Genomic DNA, 27,683 nt, shown 5'->3' on the forward strand with positions numbered 1-27,683 from the left:
TGGCAGCAAGTGAGTTCTGGTTGTCGGCCATGCTGGAAATGTGATCTGGCGTTATTTTTCCATTGTCAATACAGTACATCTATTTGAACCTTCTGAGCAACTAGTGGGTCAGGCAGTGCCGCACAGTCAGATTCATATTGCGTGATTTCTGATGATAGTTCTCGATTATATCGACAGATTGCTATTGTATAGGATGCTCTCATCGCGCTGGTGAATGGTAGCTTACAGTGTCGGTTAGAGATGACGTGCAGGAGCTTCCTGCAGGAAGTTGTAGTCTTGCTGAGGTCTTCTCTATTGCAAATTAGCATTTTTTTTATTTAATTGAGAGTAAATTGAGGCGAATGTACTGATAAAACTCCCCTTGTCCGAGAGAGAATTCGATGGTTATCAAAATGTCATGCCAGGGTAAGCATACACCAAACACAGACCTTATGGGAAGTAGTTTAAAATCCCAGATGCAAAAATGGTGGAAAAAAACTATTGGAACCATTACTGGGTTTTACTGCTAGGTTTTAAATGGTACTATGACGCGTCCACTGTGCCGGACTATTCAGAATTGTTTAGAACTTTTGGTGCGCTGCAAGGTGTTATGGGATATCCTCCCTGGAAAATTCATTTAGCAGACACCCTTATCCAGAGCAACTTACAGGAGCAATTAGGTTTAAGTGACTTGCTCAAGGGCACATCGACAGATTTTTCACCTTGTCGGCTTGGGGATTCAAACCAGCTACCTTCTGGTTACTGGTCCAACACTCTTAACCGCTAGGCTACCTGTCACGAAACTACAGACCAACCACAGATTACTGCAAGATTGTTCTCGTATTTGCACAACAATAAAGACAACTTTAACACAAGAGCTAGAAATAGTGTGTCATCAAATTTTGCACCTACAAATCTAGACGTATGGACCAAATAAGATCATGATGACAGTATAAAGAAACCACACCATTCACATAAGGAGAACAGGGTTTACTTCCATTCTTTAAAACAGTCGAGAATTTCATTTAATTCTGTTTGGCAATGAAAAAAACTGTCCATAGAAACCATAAAATAATATATAATAACCCGTTCCAGGCAGTTAATTTTAATGTGACGACAACCTTGTTAAATTATCACATAATTTAGCAGTCAGTGACGTTTAAAGCTTTCAGTTACAGCTATACTGTTTCCTTAGAATTCAAATTCAACTTAGTTGATATTGACAATCCAATCAAATATATTTATAAAACCCTTTTTACATCAGCAGTTGTCAAAAACTGCTTACCCAGAAACCGAACCTAAGCCAGAGAGCAAGCCATGCAGATGTAGAAGCACGGTGGCTTGGAAAGACTCCCTAGAAATGCTGGAACATAGAAAGAAACCTAAAGGAACCAGGCTCTGAGGTGTGGCCAGTCCTCTTCTGGCTATGCCGGGTGGAGATTACAAGAGTACATGGCCATTTTGCCAGATCGTTCTTCAAAATGTTCAAAAGTTAATGGATGACCAGTAGGATCAAATAATAATCACAGTGGTTATAGAGGGCGCAACAGGTCAGCACCTCAGGAGTCAATGTCAGTTTGCTTTTCATAACTGAGATTTCAGCCATCCATACATTTTTTGTACTCCATAATTTGTTTGATACATTAAAATTAATCAATTGTTTGTTCATTGTTGCAGTAGGGAGTCCCTTCACTTTCTTTGAACTGGGGAATATGTATGCAATAAATTATTGCATCCGAGCTCCCTCAAGGGTGCGGTTCTCCATTTTTCTTATACATTTTCAATAACATCAAGACGAGTGGACAACATATGGAGGTTATTAAAAAGAAAACAAATTGAAAAATAAAATACCAAAAAAAAGACATGCTTTGAAATCAATGAAAAAAGAAGGAGAACGCAACAACGCAGGCTCTTTCAGGAAGAAGACAGACAAGCTTCACTCTCACCCCTTTGATTGGGTACACAACTAGGAAGGAGTCGTGTGATTGGCATAGAGAGAGAGAGAGGTCTCGTCTTTGTACCTGTGCCATTATAGCGTCTTTGACAGCATGGGCTGAGCCATTGAGCAAACAAAAAAAATGTCCCTTCGTGATTGGCTGATCCCTCCTGATGACCCGGTTGAACATGACTCACTGGACACTTTAATAGAGGACTCACTGGACACTTTAAACAGTGCCACTTTCGTGATGTTTACATATCTTACATTACTCATCTCACATGTATATACTGTTTTATACCATCTACTGCACCTTGCCTATGCTGCTCGGACATCGCTCATCCATATGGGTTGGGGTGGCAGCGTAGCCTAGTGTTTAGAGCGTTGGACTACTGCACCTTGCCTATGCTGCTCAGACATCGCTCATCCATATGGGTTGGGGCGGCAGCGTAGCCTAGTGTTTAGAGCGTTGGACTACTGCACCTTGCCTATGCTGCTCGGACATCGCTCATCCATATGGGTTGGGGTGGCAGCCTAGTGTAGCCTAGTGTTTAGAGCGTTGGACTACTGCACCTTGCCTATGCTGCTCGGACATCGCTCATCCATATGGGTTGGGGCGGCAGCGTAGCCTAGTGTTTAGAGCGTTGGACTACTGCACCTTGCCTATGCTGCTCGGACATCGCTCATCCATATGGGTTGGGGCGGCAGCGTAGCCTAGTGTTTAGAGCGTTGGACTACTGCACCTTGCCTATGCTGCTCAGACATCGCTCATCCATATGGGTTGGGGCGGCAGCGTAGGGTAGCCTAGTGTTTAGAGCGTTGGACTACTGCACCTTGCCTATGCTGCTCAGACATCGCTCATCCATATGGGTTGGGGTGGCAGCCTAGTGTAGCCTAGTGTTTAAAGCGTTGGACTCGTAACCGAAAGGTTGCAAGATCGAATCCCCGAGCTGACAAGGTAGACATCTGTCGTTCTGCCCCTGAACAAGGCAGTTAACCCACTGTTCCTAGGCTGTCATTGAAAATAAGAATTTGTTCTTAACTGACCTGCCTAGTTAAATAAAGGTAAGATATACGTACATATTCTCATTCACCCCTTTAGATTTTTTGCATTCGGTAGTTGTTGGGGAATTGTTAGATTACTTGTTGGATTTGTGTGTATTAGGTAGTTGTTGGGGAATTGTTAGATTACTTGTTGGATTTGTGTGTATTAGATAGTTGTTGGGGAATTGTTAGATCACTTGTTAGATATTACTGCACTGTTGGAACTAGAAGCACAAGCATTTCCCTACACTCACATTAACATCTGATAACCATGTGAATGTGACCAATAACATTAGATTTGATTTTGATTTGATTCCACTCCAACCAGGTCATCAGAAGGGTTCAGCCAACGAAGTTGAAAGTCCCACCCATTCGACTACATTAAAATGGTCTAAGTCCTCAAATGGCACTGCCAATGCTAAAACTGCCTTTTGGCAACTAGAGACATCTATCATTCTCTATGGTGATTGGATACACAACCAGGAAGGATTAAGTCACTAAATATTTCACAACACCTGTTGTGTCAATTAAGTAGATTCAAGGGTATATTCAGTGGAGAACGTTGAAAACTTCGCAGATAGAAATTTAACAAACAGAACAGACACTTAATATTGTTTGTGTGGTGAAGAGAACAAACATCTCGTACAGAGCGGTACGTATTGCACTTCGATGTACACAGAGGGCAAATGTCAGTGGTACGCATGTCAGTCTCTCCAGGCTCAAAGTTGAGGAGAGATTGACTGTATCGCAACTATTGGTCTTTGTGTTGAGGTGTTGATGTGTTAAAATGTACCAAACTGTCTGTTCAAGCAGTTGGTACACAGGTCGGACACTCAGTACAACAGAAGACATGCAATCAGAGGCCTCTTCACAGTCCCCAGGTCCTGAAGAGAGGCTGGGAAACGCACATAGAGCAATGATGACTACATGGAACTCTGCAAACCAAGGTAACTCAAGATAGCAGTAACAAAATATTTTAAAAACCCAGATAAAAGAACACCTTACGGCATGACGGTTACTGTGAAGAGACAGACTTTTTTAATATATATATTTTGCATTGTATTATGTAGTACTAGTGGTGGAACTTGAAGTTGTAGTTGCTGCCGCAGGTTAAAGTGGAAGGGCCATCCCTGGCCACCCTGACCCCCTCCTCCACCCTGACCCCCTCCTCCACCCTGACCCCCTCCTCCACCCTGCAGGCTCACTGGGTCCAGGGATCAAACTTCCGAGTCAAACTTCTTACGCATTTCTACAGGGGAATGGAGAGACATGCGAATAAACAACAAGTTTGTGAAAACTTGTGGCAGGATGTCCTCATACTCCAAACAGGTCACAGCTTCCTAAATACAATCATACTAGGCTTGATCAACATTATCAGGTACATATACATTACAGTACCTGGGTCGGTGAGCACCTTTTTTGCAGAGGTGATGTCAATGAACCTTTTCCCTGCCTTCCTCTTCTCCCAATCCATTCTGTACTTGTCAGGATGCCACTTTTTGGCCTGCTGCCTGTATGCATGGATTATTTCCTCTTTGTTGGCACTCCTGGAGAAAAATAGCATAAAGGTCAAAGCTTGTTTGATTACAAGGAGTAAATGCATTCCAATTTCCCTGAAGTGATCACAGGAGGTTGGTGAAAAGAATAGCATAGAAATACATTTCTAAAGAATGAACTTTTCCCTTGTCCAATCGCTTGTAGATCACATAGAGACGGATCACATAGAGACAGATCACATATAGACAGATCACATAGAGACAGATCACATAGAGACAGATCACATAGAGACGGATCACATAGAGACGGATCACATAGAGACGGATCACATAGAGACGGATCACATATAGACGGATCACATATGGACAGATCACAGAGACAGATCACACAGAGACAGATCACACAGAGACGGATCACATAGAGACGGATCACATAGAGACGGATCACATAGAGACGGATCACATATAGACGGATCACATATAGACAGATCACAGAGACAGATCACACAGAGACAGATCACACAGAGACAGATCACACAGAGACAGATCACACAGAGACAGATCACACAGAGACGGATCACACAGAGATGGATCACATAGAGACGGATCACATAGAGACAGATCACATAGAGACAGATCACACAGAGACAGATCACATAGAGACAGATCACATAGAGACAGATCACACAGAGACAGTTCACACAGAGACAGATCACATAGAGACGGATCACATAGAGACAGATCACATAGAGACAGATCACATATAGACAGATCACATAGAGACAGATCACATAGAGACAGATCACATATAGACAGATCACATAGACAGATCACATAGACAGATCACATAGAGACAGATCACACAGAGACAGATCACATAGAGACAGATCACATAGAGACAGATCACATAGAGACAGATCACATATAGACAGATCACATATAGACAGATCACATAGAGACAGATCACACAGAGACAGATCACATAGAGACAGATCACATAGAGACAGATCACATAGAGACAGATCACATAGAGACAGATCACAGAGACAGATCACACAGAGACAGATCACACAGAGACAGATCACACAGAGACAGATCACAGAGAGACAGATCACAGAGACAGATCACACAGAGATAGATCACATATAGACAGATCACACAGAGACAGATCACACAGAGACAGATCACATAGAGACAGATCACACAGAGACAGATCACACAGAGACAGATCACAAAGAGACAGATCACATAGAGACAGATCACATAGAGACAGATCACATAGAGACAGATCACATAGAGACAGATCACATATAGACAGATCACATAGAGACAGATCACATAGACAGATCACATAGAGACAGATCACATAGAGACAGATCACATAGAGACAGATCACATAGAGACAGATCACATAGAGACAGATCACATAGAGACAGGAATTATGTTTTGAAGAAGTATTTGAACACGGTTCCATTCTCTAGGTCGGACATACCTTTCGACACCTAGGATCTTATAATAGTCTTTCTTTGGGGTGAACTTGAGCAGTTCCTGGGCTCGCTTTAAACCATCCCTGATCTCATTGTTCTCCATGTCAAACTCCATCGCTTCCTCGTAGTCTTCCACCGCTGAGGAGGGGTAAAGAAAAAAAGGCAGAGAATTTGGCTGTGCAGACTTACATTTACATTTTTAGTCATTTAGCAGATGCTTTTATCCAGAGCGACTTACAGTTCAATTAATCTATGTGGTTGTCTCACCATTCATCAGGAGAGACAACCACATACTGTATCACAGTCAGAGTAAGTACATGTTTCCTCAATAAAGTAGCGATCAGCAAAGTCCGAGCTAGAGTCAGGGTGGGAAAAAAGTCAAGTGCAAGTGTCAGTTCAGGCTCCTGGCTATAAACACGGGGTTACATGGCAGGTGTGGGAGTCCCTGAGCTACAACAAGCCCACAAGTAAATAAAGCCAGAGTACTTGAGAGAGTTAAAAACGATGCGACAAAGTGCTTTCATTCCATGTCATCGTTCCCTATGCTACAGTGATAGCATAGTGAAAGTACCTTCACCGTAGTCCCGGTTGAGGATGAAGGCCTCAGCTCTGTCTCGAAGGATGTTGATGTTGCGTGGATCTCTCTGGTGGGCTTCAGAGCAGATGTCTATTGCCTTAGCAGCCATCTTTTCCTGGTGGAGAATAATGGAGCAACGTAGGTATATAAAGCATTATAACTGGGTGGTTCGAGCCCTGAATGCTGATTGGCTGACAGCCGTGGTATATCAGACATGTATTTGTACTGCTCTAATTACGTTGATAACCAGTTTATAATAGCAATAAGGCACCTCGGGGGTTTGTGACGGCTAAGGACTCCATGTTGTGTCGTGCATAAGAACAGCCCTTAGCCATGGTATATTGGCCATACTGTATACCACACACATCTCGGGTCTTATTGCTTAATTATTAGTGGTTCCCAGTCCATTTGTAATTACTTAATCATTAAGTAATATACTTTTTAAAACGTTTTCGAAATCAGTAGCTGTGAAAGTAGTTCTGAGAATTTGATCACACTACCAATTAATTTCTGAATTTAGAACAGGCCAAGCTATTTCTATCAAATGACTATGGCTGAGGCACAATTCATCTGTTTCTATGTGATGGGACCCACCTTGACCAGGCAGAAGCAGATCCTCTCCTTTGCCTTATTGGTGTAGTAGGGGACATTAGGTTCTGTCTTCATCACTGACTCATAGTCGGATATGGCCATTTGATACCTGAGAACAAAATATTCAATAATACACTTTCATTTTAGGGCAAGAAGAATTAAACAATAGTCATAACTAAAATCAATCAAAGTGGATACAAATAGAATACGTTTAGTGATAAAACTGTCAAAGAAACCTGAGAAGAAACCTAAAATCTAAAACTGTCAAAGGAGCAAAAAAGGACTGAAATATAAAACTCACATAGGGACTGACACACAAGTCCACATTTAGGGTGGCCCTATCGCCTGGGGCAAGTCAACTGAGCAGTCATGGAATTTGAGCCTGCTCTGACGTTGCCCCGTTGCGTAGGTGTAAAAAATAACAAATAACATTTTTTAAAAACATGTGAAAACAACCAAACTGCAAAGAATTCCAGTAACCTTAAAGGGATACTTCAGGATTTTGGCAATAAGGCCCTTTATCTACTTACCCAGAGACAGATGAACTGATAGGCACCATTTTTATGTCTCTGTGTCCAGTATGAAGGAAGTTGGGACATATTTTTGCGAGCCAATGCTAAACTAGCATTAGCACAATTACTGGAAGTCTATGGGTATCTAGCATTGGCTCGTGAAACTACCTCTAACTTTCTTCATACTGGAAACAGAGACATAAACATTGTTAAACTGATCTTTCTGGTTCTTCCCCATTCTTCAAGTGAAAGACAAACAATGTTTGGCATTTATGGCAGTCGGGGGAAGAGTTTCCTCAGATAAAAAGAACTCCAGTTTTGATCTTTCCTATTCCTCCCCTATGTGTAGGTGAAAGGCGTAGCGTGTGTTGTACATTGAATGTACAAAGCATTAAGAACTTTCCATGACAGACTGACCAGGAGAAAGCTATGATCCCTTATTGATGCCACTTGTTAAATCCACTTCTATCAGTGTAGATGAAGGGGAGGAGACAGGTTAAATAAAGATTTCTAAGCCTTGAGACAATTGAGACATTGATTGTGTATGTGTGCCATTCAGAGGGTAAATGGGCAAGACAAAAGACTAGTGTACCGGTGCGAGTTTGTCAAGAACTGCAAGGCTGCTGGGTTTTTCACGCTCAACAGTTTCCCGTGTGTATCAAGAATGGTCCACCACCCAAAGGACATCTAAACAATTTGACACAACATTTTCAGGCAAGTGATCATATTCTTCAGGCAACCAAAAGACAACTGAAATGTCCATACTAGATGCAGTAGTACGGACCTCTCCTCCTTAATATGCTCCTCGGCAGAGTCCAGCTGCTTGATGAGCTTCTTCACCTGTTTGAAGTGGGACAAACACTTCTTGTCATCCTGGTTCAGCTTCAGACACTCCCGGACGTGACTGCAGAAGGAGAGGAAAGAGATTGACACAATGTACACTAGTGTTCAAAAGTTTGGGGTCACTTAGAAATGTCCTTGTTTTTTAAAGAAAAGCACATTTTTTGTCCATTAAAATAACATAAAATTGATCAGAAATACAGTGTAGACATTGTTAATGTTGCAAATGACTATTGTAGCTGGAAACGGCTAATTTTGTTTTGGAATATGACCTGATTATTATTATTTAACCCTGCTGATCATCTATGAATGTTTCAACATCTTGGCCATGTTCTGTTATAATCTCCACCTGGCACAGCCAGAAGAGGACTGGCCACCCCTCAAAGCCTGGTTCCTCTCTACCCAGCACAGCCAGAAGAGGACTGGCCACCCCTCATAGCCTGGTTCCTCTCTACCCAGTACAGCCAGAAGAGGACTGGCCACCCCTCATAGCCGTGTTCCTCTCTACCCAGTACAGCCAGAAGAGGACTGGCCACCCCTCAAAGCCTGGTTCCTCTCTACCCAGCACAGCCAGAAGAGGACTGGCCACCCCTCAAAGCCTGGTTCCTCTCTACCCAGCACAGCCAGAAGAGGACTGGCCACCCCTCATAGCCTGGTTCCTCTCTACCCAGTACAGCCAGAAGAGGACTGGCCACCCCTCATAGCCTTGTTCCTCTCTACCCAGTACAGCCAGAAGAGGACTGGCCACCCCTCAAAGCCTGGTTCCTCTCTACCCAGCACAGCCAGAAGAGGACTGGCCACCCCTCAAAGCCTGGTTCCTCTCTACCCAGCACAGCCAGAAGAGGACTGGCCACCCCTCATAGCCTGGTTCCTCTCTACCCAGTACAGCCAGAAGAGGACTGGCCACCCCTCATAGCCTGGTTCCTCTCTACCCAGTACAGCCAGAAGAGGACTGGCCACCCCTCAAAGCCTGGTTCCTCTCTACCCAGCACAGCCAGAAGAGGACTGGCCACCCCTCAAAGCCTGGTTCCTCTCTACCCAGCACAGCCAGAAGAGGACTGGCCACCCCTCATAGCCTGGTTCCTCTCTACCCAGTACAGCCAGAAGAGGACTGGCCACCCCTCAAAGCCTGGTTCCTCTCTACCCAGCACAGCCAGAAGAGGACTGGCCACCCCTCAAAGCCTGGTTCCTCTCTACCCAGCACAGCCAGAAGAGGACTGGCCACCCCTCATAGCCTGGTTCCTCTCTACCCAGTACAGCCAGAAGAGGACTGGCCACCCCTCAAAGCCTGGTTCCTCTCTACCCAGTACAGCCAGAAGAGGACTGGCCACCCCTCAAAGCCTGGTTCCTCTCTACCCAGCACAGCCAGAAGAGGACTGGCCACCCCTCATAGCCTGGTTCCTCTCTACCCAGTACAGCCAGAAGAGGACTGGCCACCCCTCATAGCCTGGTTCCTCTCTACCCAGTACAGCCAGAAGAGGACTGGCCACCCCTCATAGCCTGGTTCCTCTCTACCCAGTACAGCCAGAAGAGGACTGGCCACCCCTCATAGCCTTGTTCCTCTCTACCCGGCACAGCCAGAAGAGGACTGGCCACCCCTCATAGCCTGGTTCCTCTCTACCCAGTACAGTCAGAAGAGGACTGGCCACCCCTCATAGCCTGGTTCCTCTCTACCCGGCACAGCCAGAAGAGGACTGGCCACCCCTCATAGCCTGGTTCCTCTCTACCCAGTACAGCCAGAAGAGGACTGGCCACCCCTCATAGCCTGGTTCCTCTCTAGGTTTCTTCCTAGGTTCTGGCCTTTCTAGGGAGTTTTTCCTAGCCACCGTGCTTCTACATCTGCATTGCTTGCTGGTTGGGGGTTTAGGCTGGGTTTCTGTATAACACTTTGTGACATCGGCTGATGTAAAAAGGGCTTTATAAATACATTTGATTGATTGATTGATTGATTAAGGGTAAATGTAAAATTTCAGTAAAAAAAAAATACATTTCTAAAAACCGGTTTTTCCTTTGTCATTATGGGGTATTGTGTGTAGATTGATTTAAATGTAACCTTTATATAACTGGGTAAGTCAGTTAAGAACAAATTCTTATTTACAATGATGGCCGAACAGTGAGTTAACTACCTTGTTCAGGGGCAGAACGACAGATTTTTATCAGCTCGGGGATTCGATTCAGCAACCTTTCGGTTACTGGCCCAACGCTCTAACCACTAAGCTACCTGCCGCCTCAAATTGATAAGGGGGAAAAAACTATTTAATATATTTTAGAATAAGGCTGTAACGTAACAAAATGTGGAAAAAGTCTAATGCACAAATGCACCGTTTTCGAAAGACAGTGTGCATTCTTTACCAACTGTCAAACTTCAAGTGTCCCAAAACTTCTTAATTTATATGTATTTTCTTGATAAATGTGGTTGTTTGTTTAATCACTCTTCCCTATTACTAATACAAATTCCTAGTGAGCGTACCCTATTGACTCCTTGTTCTCCCCCAGGCTATAGTGCAGGGTACTGAGTTTGAGGAAGGCAGCACGGTTGTCATTCCTCAGCCAGGCGGTGGGAGTCAGGTCCTGGATGGCCTTCCTGGTGTTTCCTAGGTGGATGTAGCATTCAGCCCGGAGCTCCAGAGACTCAGGGTCCCAGGGGGACAGCTTTTGGAAAAAGGAAGGTAGGGTCAGTGGTGTGAATTTGACCTTTTTATAATTTGATACAAAGACTGTTGAAGTATAATACAGCACTGTTTGATGTTGAAGGTATTGTTTAGGAAAATAGGCCTTACTTTCCATCCTCTGACAAGGCCCTGTGTCTAACCTGTACCTCCACCACCAGGCCCAACGACTAGGCACTGTGGCAGAGCTAACCCCTACCTCCACCACCAGGCCCAACGACTAGGCACTGTGGCAGAGCTAACCCCTACCTCCATGACCAGGCCCAATGCCTAGGTCAGCGCTAACCTGTATCTCTACCACCAGGCCCAACGACTAGGCACTGTGGCAGAGCTAACCCCTACCTCCATAACCAGGCCCAATGCCTAGGTCAGCGCTAACCTGTACCTCCACCACCAGGCCCAACAACTAGGCACTGTGGCAGAGCTAACCCCTACCTCCATAACCAGGCCCAATGCCTAGGTCAGCGCTAACCTGTACCTCCACCACCAGGCCCAACGACTAGGCACTGTGGCGGAGCTAACCCCTACCACTAAAACCCGATCCAACACATTGATGGTGGTCCTGTAGTCTCTTCTGTGGTGGGTCGCGTGGGCCTTTTCCTGCATCTCCTCCAGCTCGTTGGCCCTCATCAGCTGGTGCCGCGCCTCATCCTGGTCAGGGGAGCGCTGCAGCTGAGGAGGAGAAAAATTAAAAAAGGTCAAGTTTCTGAAGCAAATATCCCTCATATCTATAAATACATAATAGATCCCTCATATCTATAAATACATAATAGATCCCTCATATCTATAAATACATAATAGATCCCTCATATCTATAAATACATAACAATTCCCTCATATCTATAAATACATAACAGATCCCTCATATCTATAAATACATAACAGATCCCTCATATCTATAAATACATAATAGATCCCTCATATCTATAAATACATAATAGATCCCTCATATCTATAAATACATAACAGATGCCTCATATCTATAAATACATAATAGATCCCTCATATCTATAAATACATAACAGATGCCTCATATCTATAAATACATAATAGCACACAACTCATATCAAGTTTCATATAACCCTTCAGATTTCCTTTACTTTGCCCACATCACATAACTGCAACTATAAAAGGATAATGAATGAGAAAATAAATGAACGGCAATATGAGACAGCAAGAGGATGTGATGTTATGAGCATTGGAAAAAATATACAGCGGTGAGATTTAGATTGACAGAAGGATAAGGTGCATCTAGACATAGAAAAATAATATTATTCTAGTAATAGCATTCTAGTAGTTATATTTCTATGCATCAAGACTTACCACAGCCTGAAAGTTCTCCCGGGCCTTCTGGGTGTTGCCCATCTTTAGGAAGATATTCCCCATCTGCAGTCTGGCCTGAAAACATGGAGAGGGGGAGAAATAGAGAGAAAAAGAGAGGTGGTAGTGGTGGTAGTAGAGGCAGTAGTAGTAGTAGTAGTAGTAGTGGTAGTAGTGGCAGTAGTAGTAGTAGTGGTAGTAGAGGCAGTAGTAGTAGTAGTGGTGGTAGTAGAGGCAGTAGTAGTAGTGGTGGTAGAGGCAGTAGTAGTGGTAGTAGTGGTGGTAGAGGCAGTATTAGTGGTAGTAGTGGTGCTAGTAGTAGTAGGGGTAGTGGTGGTAGTAGAGGCAGTAGTAGTAGTAGTAGTAGTAGTAGTAGTAGTAGTAGTAGTAGTAGTAGTAGTAGGTGTAGGGGTGGTAGTAGTAGTAGTGGTGGTAGTAGTAGTAGTGGTAGTAGAGGTAGTAGTAGTAGTGGTGGTAGAGGCAGTAGTAGTGGTAGTAGTAGTAGTAGTAGTAGTAGTAGTAGTGGTAGTAGTAGTAGTAGTAGTAGTAGTAGTGGTGGTAGTAGTAGTAGTGGTGGTAGAGGCAGTAGTAGTAGTAGTAGTGGTGGTAGTAGTAGTAGTGGTGGTAGTAGTAGTAGTAATAGTAGTGGTAGTAGTAGTAATAGTAGTGGTGGTAGAGGCAGTAGTAGTGGTAGTAGTAGGAGTAGTGGTGGTAGTAGAGGTAGTAGTAGTGGTGGTAGAGGCAGTAGTAGTAGTAGTAGTGGTGGTAGAGGCAGTAGTAGTAGTAGTAGTGGTGGTAGAGGCAGTAGTAGTAGTAGTAGTGGTGGTAGAGGCAGTAGTAGTAGTAGTAGTAGTAGTGGTGGTAGAGGCAGTAGTAGTGGTAGTAGTAGTAATGGTAGTAGTAGTGGTGGTGGTGGTAGTAGTCGTAGTAATAGTAGTGGTGGTAGAGGCAGTAGTAGTGGTAGTAGTAGGGGTAGTGGTGGTAGTAGTAGTAGTGTTGGTAGTGGTAGTTGTAGTAGTAGTAGTAGTAGTAGTAGTAGTGGTAGTAGTAGTGGCAGTAGTAGTAGTAGTAGTAGTAGTAGTGGCAGTAGTAGTAGTAGTAGTAGTAGTAGTAGTAGTAGTAGTAGTAGTAGTGGTGGTAGTAATCATAGTAGTGGTAGTAGTAGTAGTGGTAGTAGTAGTAGTAGTAGTGGCAGTAGTAGTAGTAGTAGTGGCAGTAGTAGTAGTAGTAGTGGCAGTAGTAGTAGTATTGGCAGTAGTAGTAGTATTGGCAGTAGTAGTATTGGCAGTAGTAGTAGTAGTAGTAGTAGTAGTAGTAGTAGTAGTAGTAGTAGTAGTAGTAGTAGTAGTAGTAGTAGTAGTAATGGTGGTAGTAGTAGTAATAGTAGTAATGGTGGTAGAGGCAGTAGTAGTGGTAGTAGTAGGGGTAGTGGTGGTAGTAGAGGCAGTGGCGGTAGAGGCAGTAGTAGTAGTAGTGGTAGTAGAGGCAGTAGTAGTAGTAGTAGTAGTGGTAGAGGCAGTAGTAGTGGTAGTAGTAGTAGTAGTAGTAGTGGTAGTAGTAGTGGTGGTGGTGGTGGTGGTAGTAGTAGTAGTAATAGTAGTGGTGGTAGAGGCAGTAGTAGTGGTAGTAGTAGGGGTAGTGGTGGTAGTAGTAGTAGTGTTGGTAGTGGTAGTTGTAGTAGTAGTAGTAGTAGTAGTAGTAGTAGTAGTAGTGGTAGTAGTAGTGGTAGTAGTAGTAATAGTAGTGGCAGTAGTAGTAGTAGTAGTAGTAGTAGTAGTAGTAGTAGTAGTAGTGGTAGTAGTGGTGGTAGTAATCATAGTAGTGGTAGTAGTAGTAGTAGTGGTAGTAGTAGTAGTGGTAGTGGCAGTAGTAGTAGTAGTAGTAGTAGTAGTGGCAGTAGTAGTAGTAGTAGTGGTATTATTATTATTATTATTAGTAGTAGTAGTAGTAGTAGTAGTAGTAGTAGTAGTGGTAGTAGTAGTAGTACTGGCAGTAGTAGTAGTAGTAGTAGTAGTAGTAGTAGTAGTAGTAGTAGTAGTGGCAGTAGTGGCAGTAGTAGTAGTAGTGGCAGTAGTAGTAGTGGTAGTAGTAGTAGTGGTAGTAGTAGTAATGGTCGTGGCAGTGATGGTATTCGTAGTAGTAGTAGTAGTAGTAGTAGTGGCAGTAGTGGCAGTAGTAGTAGTAGTGGCAGTAGTAGTAGTGGTAGTAGTAGTAGTGGCAGTAGTAGTAGTGGTAGTAGTAGTAATGGTCGTGGCAGTGATGGTATTCGTAGTAATAGTAGTGGCAGTAGCAGTAGTGGTATTAGTGGCAGTAGTAGTAATAGTAGTGGTAGTAGTGGTGGTAGTAATCGTAGTGGTAGTGGCAGTAGTAGTAGTAGTAGTAGTAGTAGTAGTAGTAGTAGTGGTAGTGGCAGTAGTAGTAGTAGTGGCAGTAGTAGTAATGGTAGTGGCAGTGGTGGTAGTCGTAGTAATAGTAGTGGCAGTAGCAGTAGTAGTAGTAGTGGCAGTAGTAGTAATAGTAGTGGCAGTAGTAGTAGTAGTGGCAGTAGTAGTAATAGTAGTGGCAGTAGTAGTAGTAGTAGTGGCAGTAGTAGTAGTAGTAGTAAAGTAAGTGAGTGAGTGAGTGAGTGAGTGAGTGAGTGAGTGAGTGAGTGAGTGAGTTAGCAGCCAGACAGAAAGAGAAAGATAGAAATACAGATAGATGCAGGTAAAAAGGCAGAGATAGATGGAGAAAGAGCGTTAATAACAATACCACAACATTGTTGTCCATAACCGTGGCTTGTCATGAAACAGAGATTATGTTATTGTTGACAATTGTCCATGTCCACTCACAATGAGGTCATCTGGTTTGAGTCGGATAGCTCTGGTCAGGTCCGACAGGGCTGACTTGGACTTCCCCATTGCCAGAAACACAGCTGCCCGCTCATAGTAGGTCAGGTAGAGATGTTGGATCTTGATATGAACCATTTCATTGCAGGAGGAAATTGATCCTGCAGCAGGAGGATTTTAAAGGTCTATTTAATATTTAGAATCACCAGGGAGCTGCTGTAAGTGATGTTTTACAGGTCTACTGGGAGTCAGTTCAAGTAGCCTATATAGGCTACATGTGTCTCATGTGAATGAAAATAAATTGACAATAATTGTAAGGGGTAGAGGTATTTTTCATTAGGGATTTTTGATTTTTTTTGTACAATTGGTTTATTATATGTTCAAGGCAAACAATAGCCAAAATACATGAATACGTGTCTCAGTCCCTGAGTGGTCCAGTGGGTACAGTCAATGACAACAGCACACATATGTCAGGGCAGGCATGGGTTCGAAGTCGAATCGGGCCCACTGCCCTTTTTGGAGGAACTAGTACTTTTCTAGTTACTCTCAGTGGGCTGTACTTGTACACTTATGTAATTTCTGAAGGAAGTAACTTACCTTTTACTCCGTTAGATTTTACCAAATCACTTCAGTTTCATCGATTTATATTATTATACCATTGCTGTCGGATGAAAAACATTTTTTATTTTACATGAATCGATACTATTGTCCCCTTTCCGTCTACATGAACGTTTCGCAACGCCTTGACCAATGAAATGGATTCAAAATAGCTTTTCAAAACCTTTAAGTCCATTGGCTCTCAAAGTTGTCAGTCCAACCCAGTTTTTTGACGTGAAGCACACATCATATTTTTGTCTTAAAATGTTTGTCTTGGGTTCTTAGCCAGAGACACTTTAATTATCTTCTGCCTTTGTAATACTATATTTCTGGAGTAAGATAAGTATTTATAAGATATAATTCTGCTCTAGAAATTGTGTTGAGGACAAGTGCAAATCAAATCCTTCACGACTGGACTAAAAATGTCATCTGCTCGAGGGGGTACTCAACTGGCCTCTACATCACGACGTCCCATGATTGCCCATCTGCTAGCCGCGGCCCGCTAGCTGTCTAGAGCACATTGGACTGTTAGCTGTATAGATCCACCTGCCAATTTCTTTGACTACTATACTTATTTTGCCAATTGGACTTGGACCCCTCTGCTACTCGGAACCCTACTAATCCATCACGACTGGTCAATCAACGTCACGGCATGCGGAGGCTAAAACAGACTTTCCTCCGTCGAGACTTCCCTCTAAGGCCCTTCTGCTAGCTTGTAGCCCCGACCTGCTAGCTGTCTGAATCACTGTCTCCAGCCAGCCCAACCACTCACTGGACCCCTATTGATCACCCGGCTACACATGCATCTCCCTAATATCAATATGCCTTGTCCATTACTGTCCTGGTTAGTGATTCATGTCTTATCACTGTAGAGCCTCTAGCCCTGCTCAATATGCCCTAACCTACCATTTAGTTCCACCTCCCACATATGCAGTGACATCACCTGGTTTAAACATCTCTAGAGACAATATAATCTATTATCATTACACAATGCACAAGTTTACCTCCACTGTATCCACATCCTACCATATCTTTGTCTGTATATTATGCCTTGAATCTATTCTATCGCGTCCAGAAACCTGCTCCTTTTACTCTCTCTTCTGAACGTAATAGACAACCAGTTCTGATAGCATTTAGCCGTACCCTTATCCTACTCCTCCTCTGTTTCTCTGGTGATGTAGAGGTTAATCCAGGCCCTGCAGTGCCTAGCTCCACTCATACTCCACAGGTGCTCTCATTTGTTGACTTCTGTAACCGTAAAAGCCTTGGTTTCATGCATGATAACATTAGAAGCCTACTCCCTAAGTTTGTTTTATTCACTGCTTTAGCACACTCTGCCAACCTGGATGTCCTAGCAGTATCTGAATCCTGGTTTAGGAAGACCACCAAAAACCCAGAAATTTCCATCCATAACTATAACATTTTCCGACAAGATAGAACTGCCAAAGGGGCGGGTTGCAATCTACTACAGAGATAGCCTGCAGAGTTCTGTCTTCCTATCCAGGTCTGTACCCAAACAATTCGAGCTTCTATTTTTTTTAAATCCACCTTTCCAGAAACAAGTTTCTCACGGTTGCCACTTGCTATAGACCACCCTCTGCCCCCAGCTGTGCCATGAACACCATATGTGAATTGATTGCCCAACCATCTAACTTCAGAACTCGTGCTGCTAGGTGACCTGTGACATGCTTAACACTCTGGGCCATCCTACAATCTAAGCTTGATGCCCTCAATCTCACACAAATCATCAATGAACAATGAACCCACCAGGTACAACCCCAAATCCGTAAACACAGGCACCCTAGATATCATCCTAACCAACTTGCCCTCCAAATACACCTCTGCTGTCTTCAACCGAGATCTCATCGATCACTGTCACATTGCCTGCATCCGTAATGGGTCTGCGGTCAAACGACCGCCCCTCATCACTGTCAAACGCTCCCTAAAACACTTCAGCGAGCAGGCCTTTCTAATCGACCTGGCCCAGGTATCCTGAAAGGATATTGACCTCATCCCATCAGTAGAGGATGCCTGGTTAATCTTTAAAAGTGTCTTCCTCACCATCTTAAATAAGCATTCCCCATTCAAAAAATGTAGAACCAGGAACAGATATAGCCCTTGGTTCTCTCCAGACCTGACTGACCTTGACCAGCACAAAAACATCCTGTGGCATTCTGCATTAGCATCGAATAACCTCCGTGTTATGCAACTTTTCAGGGAAGTTAGGAACAAACATACACAGGCAGTTAGGAAAGCTAAGGCCAGCTTTTTCAAGCAGAAATGTGCATCCTGAAGCACAAACTCAAAAACGTTCTGGGACACTGTAAAGTCCATGGAGAATAAGAGCACCTCCTCCCAGCTGCCCACTGCACTGAGGCTAGGAAACACTGTCACCACCGATAAATCCACTATAACTGAGAATTTCAATAAGCATTTTTCTACAGCTGGCCATGCTTTCCACCTGGCTAACCCAACCCCGATCAACACCACCTAAAGCAACTCGCCCAAGCCTCCCCCATTTCTCCTTCACCCAAATCCAGATAGCTGATGTTCTGAAAGAGCGGCAAAATCTGGACCCTTACAAATCAGCAGGGCTAGACAATCTGGACCCCCTCTTTCTAAAATGATCTGCCGAAATTGTTGTAACCCCTATTACTAGCCAATTCAACCCCTCTTTCGTATCGTCTGAGATTCCCATAGATTGGAAAGCAGCTGCGGTCATCCCCCTCTTCAAAGGGGGAGACACTCAAGACCCAAACTGCTACAGACCTATATCTATCTTACCTTGCCATTCTAAGGTCTTCGAAAGCCAAATTAACAAACAGATTTCCGACCATTTCGAATCCCACCGTACCTTCTCCGCTATGCAATCTGGTTTCCGAGCTGGTCATGGGTGCACCTCAGCCACGCTCAAGGTCCTAAACGATATCATAACCGCCATCGATAAGAGACATTACTGTGCAGCAGTATTCATCGACCTGGCTAAGGCTTTCGACTCTGTCAATCACAAAATTCTTATTGGTAGACTCAACAGCCTTGGTTTCTCAAATGACTGCCTCACCTGTTTCACCAACTACTTCTCTGATAGAGTTCAGTGTGTCAAATCGGTCGGGCTGACTCTTTTCTTTGTATATATCAACGATGTCGCTCTTGCTGCGTGTGATTCCTTGATCCATCTCTACGCAGACGACACCGTTCTGTATACATCTGGCCCTTCTTTGGACACTGTGTTAACAAACCTCCAAACGAGCTTCAATTCCATACAACCCTCCTTCCGTGGCCTACAACTGCTCTTAAACACTAGTAAAACTAAATGCATGCTCTTCAACTGATCGCAGCTCACACCTGCCCGCCCGACTAGCATCACTACTCTGGACGGTTCTGACTTAGACTATGTGGACAACTACAAATACCTAGGTGTCTGGCTAGACTGTAAACATCCTTCCAGACTCATATTAAGCATTTCCAATCCAATATTAAATCTAGAATCAGCTTCCTATTTCGCAACAAAGCCTCCTTCACTCACATTGCCAAACATACCCTCGTAAAACTGACTATCCTACCGATCCTCGACTTCGGCGATGTCATTTACAAAATAGCCTCCAACACTCTATTTAACAAATTGGATCCAGTCTATCACAGTGCCATCCGTTTTGTCACCAAAGCCCCATATACCACCCACCACTGCGACCTGTATGCTCTCGTCGGCTGGCCCTCGCTACATATTCGTCGCCAGACCCACTGGCTCCAGGTCATCTATAAGTCTTTGCTAAGTAAAGCTCCGCCTTATCTCAGCTCACTGGGCCCCAAAGCCAACACCTCTTTGGCTGCCTTCCTTCCAGTTCTCTGCTGCCAATGACTGGAACGAATTGCAAAAATCGCTGAAGTTGGAGACATATCTCCCTCACTAACTTTAAGCATCAGCTATCTGAGCAGCTTACCGATCGCTGCAGCTGTACATAGCCTTTCTGTAAATAGCCCATCCAACTTCCTACCTCAACCCCATATTGTTTTTATTGACTTTTTTTGCTCTTTTGCACACCAGTATTTCTACTTGCACATCATCATCTGCACATCTATCACTCCAGTTAATTTGCTAAATGGTAATTACTTTGCTACTATGGCCTATTTATTGCCTTACCTCCTTACGCCATACACTAGACACGTATGTCGTAGCCTAGTGGAGACCAATAACTATCTTGTCTTATTGAGCTGTATAAAACAACAGTTGCTGATATGTACGGCTGCATTTCAGATACATGTGTGAACCACCGGCTCGATTCAGTCTTACAGTATGTAGCAAAATTTGAAATTTTATTTTTTTACATGAGATAAAAGTAGAGACTCAGAGCTAGAAAATGATATATCATACAGCTGAGGAACAATGGGAAAGTCATTCTGCTTTGAAAGTTGATAAACTTGTAAGCCAACTTTTGAGTAAAGGGCCATTCTATGTTTTGGTAAACCTACTGGAGAACTCTTTGTCTACACCCATTCAGCATCGTTCCCACCCTCTTAAGCCTCAGCCCCACCCATCTCTTTAAGGATTCACATGTGAGGCCATGTACTAAACAACCAAAGATGTCAAGAATAAACGTTGATTTATACTAAGTCTATTATACCCCCCACCTACTTAAAATAATGTTCTCTCTTGCTCCCACAAATGCTATAGGCCTAGGTCCTATTACTGCAACTTCAAATTTACAAAAATGTGACTCGTTTCAGGAAACTAGGCATATGTCGCGCGCCACTACCTCACAGGAGAGGCAGTTGAACATAAACGTAATTTTTTAAAAACCAAATTGTGTTTGTTTCCCAGAAATTCCTGGGAAACAGACAGGAAAAAGACAGGAACCTTCCCGCTAGCCATGATTGGCTGAGATAGATAGCGAATCCTGATCCCAATGACTCGACTGCCCCCGAATAGAGAGAAAGAGAACTGCTCATTTGAATTTCCAGATGCACAAGGAAAATTCTCCTCAACAGAAGAGTGATAAAATTAAGATCCAACATCTGTAGTTTTAAGTCTCCCTCTGAGGGAAGGCATAGGGTTAAACACAGTAGGTTATCACATAGTTTATATCTAGATATTTTCATGTAGCTATATTGATTATATGGCTCTCCATCAACTGAAAGTGTGTAGGTTTAAATGTTCGATGTGTTTATCTAAGTGAATAGATGAAAGAGACCGAGTGAAGCGAGAAAGACATCAGAAAAAGTTGATGTACAATGATCCATCCTCTTGAAAGACTTATGCAATGTGGTAGCAGAGAGCGTACAGACGGAGGGAGAGAGGCACAAACAGACTACAAGCAGACATCTAAAGATGTTGGAGCTATGATGATGTGTGTCTGATTGGTAACCTTACCCACTGCAGAGTGGTAGTGGGACAGGGCCCCGGCAAGTTGACCAGATTCCAACAGTTTACGGCCCATCTCACGGTGTTTCTCAATCTCCACGTTATCCCCCGAGACACCTGAAACACAAGTTTGTGTGAGCCTCTTTGGAAGCCCACAAAGCAACACATATAGCGAGCTCAGCTAACCACATAGAAACAGACTTTAATGCAGGAAACAGTGTGCGTTCTGGAAACCTGTTGCCATTTTAACTGTCGACATGCATTCCTCCCTCCAGATGTAAATCAAGGGCTTTGTTTGTAAAGGAAATATTCAAAAGACAAGTGGAAAACCAGCAATAGCCAAAGGGTTTGGGTAAAGTTAGTAGCAAGCAATGAGGGCACACATCTAGCTTTGGGACGCAACATCGGGAGTCTGTGTATTGGTTTGACTCGCCGAGTTCTGCATCGTTCTGGTGTGTGGCAACGGAAAATAACCAAAACATACCCAGCTTCACCAAAAAAAAACATTTCCTGTCAACAAAAGCATATGTATAATCTCTAGAAACTCTACTTGCCAGACGTAAAGTGAAATGTGTCTCTCGCTATCAAATAAACATTTGAATACAACTTTTGTCCAAACCACATTCCTGCTGTCTAAACAAAGGTAGGAAGTCTCGTCTCACTGTAGGTGTGGTTCGGAGAAAACTTGGATTCTGACATTTATTTGATAGCGAGATTATACATATGCTTTTGTTGACAGGACATTTTTTGGTGCAGACGGCTATATTGTGGTATGGTTATTTTCAGTGGTGTAAAGTACTTAAGTAAAAATCTTTAATGTACTACTTCAGTAGTTTGTTTTTGTGGTATCTGTACTTTACTGTTTATATTTTTGAAAACATATACTTCACTGCATTTTTAAAGACAATAATGTACTTTTTACTCCATACATTTTCCCTGACAACCAAAAGTACTCGTTACATTTTGAATCCTTAGCAGGACAGGAAAATTGTCAAAGTCACACACTTATCAAGAGAACATCCCTGTTCATCCCTACTGCCTCCGATCTGGCAGACTCACTAACAGGGTTGTCATGTCTACCTCAATTTTGAGACCAATGACCACTCAAAACCCACCCAAAAAGCCTGAAAACTAGACCAAATCAAAAAAAAAAATCACAGCAAGAGTTGCCATATTTATACAATAAACTCCTTTTTCGTTATTAAGAAGGAATATATAACGATGTTAGAAGCAAAATGTGGATTTAATTAAAATAATTATTGCTGGCTATGAGATGATGTAATGAAGGAACTTGAATATGTCTCAAGATAAAAGATAATTCGCCTTTATTCATTCTTAAAAGTCTGTTTTAAGATAGCTAATTGATCCATAGTATGACTTGTTTGATTTGAATTTTAGGACCCCTTAAAGAATAAAAAAATATATATATGCAGTACCAGCAAGCAAAGTAGTGTGACAAAAAACAACAGAGTTACACAAAAACAAACGTACAGTCAATAACACAATAGATTTAAGTAGAGATACTGGGGTGCAAAAGAGCAAGAGGGTAAGTAATAATATGGGGATGAGGTAGTTGGGTGTGCTATCTACAGATTGGCTGTGTGCAGGTACAGTGATCGGTAAGCTGCTCTTACAGCTGATGCTTAAAGTTAGAGAGGGAGATATAAGTCTCCAGCTTCAGAGATTTTTGCAATTCGTTCCAGCCATTGGCAGCAGAGAACTGGAAGGAAAGGCGGACAAATTAAGTGTTGGCTTTGGAGATGACCAGCGCACTATACCTGCTGGAGTGCGTGCTACGGGTGGGTGTTGCTATGGTGACCAGTGAGCTGAGATAAGGCGGGGCGTTACCTAGCAAAGACTTATAGATGACCTGGAGCCAGTGGGTTTGGCGACGGATATGTAGTGAGGGCCAGCCATCGAGAGCATACAGGTCGTAGTGGTGGGTAGTATATGGGGCTTTGGTGATAAAACGGATGGCACTGTGATAGACTGCATCCAGCTTGTTGAGTAGAGTGTTGGAGGCTATTTTGTAAATGACATCGCCGAAGTCAAGGATCAGTAGGATAGTCAGTTTTACTATGGTATTGTGACAAAAACCGAAAAGGATCGGCACACTCCCTCTACATGGGAAGACAACTCTGCTACAGGATATCCAGGGGACCTCATGGAACCATGGACTACACCTACTGATACTGGACACCAGGGGGAGACAAAGGAGACACCAATCATAGACTTCTCTCAGCTGAGACTTGAAAAACCACAACCAGCTGGTATCACCAAGTGGAATCTACTTATCAGAACACGGAAGCAGAGCTATGGGCGTCAGTACTCTGTGAATTAGACTTAGAAGGGTGAATCAGAATGATGTAATAAGAGAGCTACGAGTGTGCAGTCTAACAGAGCTAACACTGTGCAGTGTGGTCCAGCACTTTGCGTACTTCCCCCGTAAAAAAAGTATATAAAGAGAGTAAAGCTCATAAGGAGGCATGATCCTCACTGACATATGAGACAGACTTCATATGGAGAATCATCATAGGTAAATGTACTATTGCACTATACTCTCTTTGACAGACTTAAACAATATTCAAGAACTGGTTAAATTTTGCTTAAGTATTAATTGAATCACTAACTGCCTGGTTAAGCTCTGTGAACCCGAAACTGAGTCTCTGAAACACAGGGGTCTTGACACCTCTTGATCACAGACAAAGCGGCATTCACACAGTGACACATCAGGTCCAGAAGTGATTAACAATGTAAAGAAACGGACAAATACCAGTCATAGTAATATTGAGTCTATACACAGAGTTGGAAGTGAATAGTGGTAATGGATTGGAATTCAGGATCTAGTATTATTACGGAGAGAATACCAATCACGGGAAAGTGACCAAGGGGCTGAGCATTTAAGGTAATTGAACTATTTTTGCTATTTAGTCAATATTGTTAGAAGTGTTAACGCATTTAAAGTTTTGCAATATTATCTGGCATAGCTTAAAGCATTCAGGGTTGATTGAGCATTATTGTTGTATTAAGAAACTGTATAACCATTGAATTGTAATAATGTGTATAAGACAAAAAACAGAGTGACTTAATAAAAGCTTGAAACTTTGACAACTAGGCCAGATTAACGGTTGAAGAGCATGCATTTAGTTTTACTAGCATTTAAAAGCAGTTGGAGGCCACGGAAGGAGTGTTGTATGGCATTGAAGCTTGTTTGGAGGTTTGTTAGCACAGTGTCCAAAGAAGGGCCAGATGTGTCGTCTGCGTAGAGGTGGAACTGAGAATCATCAGCAGCAAGATTGACATCATTGATATATACAGAGAAAAGAGTCAGCCTGAGAATTAAACCCTGTGGAACCCCCATAGAGACTGCCAGAGGTCCGGACCTAGGCCCTCCGATTTGACACACTGAACTCTATCTGATAATTAGTCGGTGAACCAGGCGAGGCAGTCATTTGACAAGCCAATTGATAGTCCCACAAACCCAAAACAGATGGGATGGCGTATCTCAGCAGAATGCTGTGGTAGGCATGCTGGTTAAGTGTGCATTGAATTCTAAATAAATCAGTGGCAGTCCTCATGACAGCCAGCTAACTCTGGGTCTTCCTTTCCTGTGGCGGTCCTCATGACAGCCAGCTAACTCTGGGTCTTCCTTTCCTGTGGCGGTCCTCATGACAGCCAGCTAACTCTGGGTCTTCCTTTCCTGTGGCGGTCCTCATGACAGCCAGCTAACTCTGGGTCTTCCTTTCCTGTGGCGGTCCTCATGACAGCCAGGTAACTCTGGGTCTTCCTTTCCTGTGGCGGTCCTCATGACAGCCAGCTAACTCTGGGTCTTCCTTTCCTGTGGCGGTCCTCATGACAGCCAGCTAACTCTGGGTCTTCCTTTCCTGTGGCGGTCCTCATGACAGCCAGCTAACTCTGGGTCTTCCTTTCCTGTGGCGGTCCTCATGACAGCCAGCTAACTCTGGGTCTTCCTTTCCTGTGGCGGTCCTCATGACAGCCAGGTAACTCTGGGTCTTCCTTTCCTGTGGCGGTCCTCATGACAGCCAGCTAACTCTGGGTCTTCCTTTCCTGTGGCGGTCCTCATGACAGCCAGGTAACTCTGGGTCTTCCTTTCCTGTGGCGGTCCTCATGACAGCCAGCTAACTCTGGGTCTTCCTTTCCTGTGGCGGTCCTCATGACAGCTAGGTAACTCTGGGTCTTCCTTTCCTGTGGCGGTCCTCATGACAGCCAGGTAACTCTGGGTCTTCCTTTCCTGTGGCGGTCCTCATGACAGCCAGCTAACTCTGGGTCTTCCTTTCCTGTGGCGGTCCTCATGACAGCCAGGTAACTCTGGGTCTTCCTTTCCTGTGGCGGTCCTCATGACAGCCAGGTAACTCTGGGTCTTCCTTTCCTGTGGCGGTCCTCATGACAGCCAGTTTCATCATAGCACTTGATGGTTTTTGCGACTGCACTTGGAAGAAACTTTTAAAGTCCTTGAAATGTTCTGGATTAACTGACCTTCATGTCTTAAAGTAACGCTGGACTGTCATTTATCGTTGCTTATTTGAGCTGTTCTTGCCATAATATGGACTTGGTCTTTTACCAAACAGGGCTTTCTTCTGTATACCACCCCTACCTTGTCACAACACAACTGATTGTCTTTCCTACCCTACCAGCTAACGATGTCATTCTTCTGTGAGCTGCTCCATGCAGCAAACTTTTGCTGGCTGCAGAGGATATTCCGCTGAAACAGGGCTGTGTGCTGCACTCATGTGAATATATTTCACGTGCTTTTTGATTCTGTAGGCGACGTTTGTGTATGATCTCTATTGTACTACATAATTAATAAGTAGTAAACCTCCACTACACTACTTTGATACGCAACAGAAGGGATTAAGAAGTGAGTATAGGCAATGCCCACTGAAAAAAAGTGGGTATAGGGTGTATAACTGCTTATAGCTTTCCACCACACCACTGGCCATTTGTGTTTTACAAAAAGTGCACTCTCCTCCGTCATTGCGCTGGTATTATGGTTGCTGTCAGTGTTGCCAACAGTGTTGCGAGTATTCAGACCCCTCTAGCGACACATTTTTAAAAAAGTGACTAGCGACAAATCTAGAGACCTTTTCTGGTGTTATTGGAGACTGATGTGAAAGCATGTATCGATCGTTCTTACTCTTCTCAACGAGCAGAGGGTGCTGCCGTGGGCCCCACCCCGTCCCAAAGCACTCACAGGTGGCCCAGTCCCAGAAGATTTGTAGTTCTAAACATATTTAGGGTGTTTTTTACTCACTTTCTGTTTCTCCCACGACCTCCTCTCTCCTACAGAGTCCATCACAATTACATGGCCAATTCAGCAAATTGGGCGATGAAGTCGTTTAGCAACTTCTAGCGACTTTTAGGACTGCCAATAGCTACTTTCCTTACTGAGGAGTTGGCAACAATGTCCGTTCAGTATCACGAGCCTGGTCCAATAGGTAGGTTCGCTACTGCGCAAACAGGTCTTCCATTAACTAATAGTGAGCGCGCAACTTTACAGCAATTTGCCCCACTCTTCCCTACCAATTAGTCAAGGCAATTCGGACAAAGTTTGAGGTTATTTTTTAATTTAAGTAAAGGAATGTAGCCTAATGTTACGAGTAAAATAGAAATCCCACGTTTCAATAGGCATTAAGAACATTGTTAAAGAAAGGAGTGAATATATTTGACCTGGGCCCCGAGTCCATACAAGACCGAGACACTCAATACTGCTTGTCTTGTCTTACCATCCAACTGGAAGTCCAGAATGACACAGAGCAGTGAAAAGTAAAATTGGACCCAGCTGAGACCTTTCCATCGACCCGGCTTCATAGTTCACTGTACTTCACTTCTCCACGTCTCTGTAGTGATGGGACGATTGACACCTGAGCTCCGATGCCAATAGATCCAATTTTCAAAGCACTAACGTTCCAATACGACAACGTATTGATAGTGAAGTTATGTTTGATACCGGAGCTCCGAGGCATCCGTCGAAATCGCTAAGCAGTTTATTTCAAAGCAGTGTGCTGATGCATGTATCTGCTTTATCAGAAGTACGTTATAAAAGACCAAAGTTTCGTTTCGTCAAACCAATTAGGTGGTGGTTCGGTATTGGTTTCGGTAGAAGACAAGGCTACACAATATTTTTGACAACCAGATGTCACTAGTGCAGTGATTCTCAACTGGGAGTTCGCGACCCCCATGGGGGTCATGGGATAATAATAATGCCACAAAGAACGTTTGCATATATCGCGCTTTACTCATCTCATATGTATATACTGTATCCTTCACTAACTATTCATTACAATCTGTTGCATCTTAGCCGCTCTGTCACTGCTTTAAACATTATTTTGAAAAGGGAACCACCGCACCGAAACTTTCATTTTGAAAGAATCCCGCCGCACCACTATTGTTGCTGACTTAACACATCCAGTGCGTCCGCAGTGGTGAA

The 27,683-nt window shown here is 43.6% G+C and overlaps 1 protein-coding gene across 1 annotated transcript; it reads right to left on the reverse strand.

Annotated features, from left to right (window-relative positions):
* Positions 1-953: 953 nt before the first annotated feature.
* LOC109873912 (dnaJ homolog subfamily C member 3-like) lies at positions 954-27,405 on the reverse strand. The gene is made up of 12 exons (XM_031809631.1): positions 26,980-27,405; positions 21,245-21,352; positions 15,283-15,440; positions 12,455-12,529; positions 11,660-11,803; positions 10,933-11,114; positions 8,407-8,526; positions 7,114-7,219; positions 6,514-6,634; positions 5,948-6,080; positions 4,358-4,506; positions 954-4,208 (listed from the first exon to the last, which is right to left on the reverse strand). The coding sequence occupies exons 1-12, from the start codon at positions 27,062-27,064 to the stop codon at positions 4,177-4,179; spliced, it is 1,413 nt and encodes a 470-aa protein (XP_031665491.1). The 5' UTR covers positions 27,065-27,405; the 3' UTR covers positions 954-4,176.
* Positions 27,406-27,683: the final 278 nt, after the last annotated feature.

The sequence above is a fragment of the Oncorhynchus kisutch genome, linkage group LG29 (genome assembly GCF_002021735.2).
Source record: "Oncorhynchus kisutch isolate 150728-3 linkage group LG29, Okis_V2, whole genome shotgun sequence".
Lineage (NCBI taxonomy): Eukaryota > Metazoa > Chordata > Actinopteri > Salmoniformes > Salmonidae > Oncorhynchus > Oncorhynchus kisutch.

Bases quoted from the DNA above. Each gene is read 5' to 3' on its own strand.
- LOC109873912 (XM_031809631.1), bottom strand. From the start codon at position 27,064: ATGAAGCCGGGTCGATGGAAAGGTCTCAGCTGGGTCCAATTTTACTTT. The intron at 15,441-21,244 runs GTAAGGTTACCA...CTCCTGCTGCAG, and splicing joins CCACTACCACTCTGCAGTGG to GATCAATTTCCTCCTGCAAT. The intron at 4,209-4,357 runs GTACTGTAATGT...ATTCCCCTGTAG, and splicing joins AAAGGTGCTCACCGACCCAG to AAATGCGTAAGAAGTTTGAC.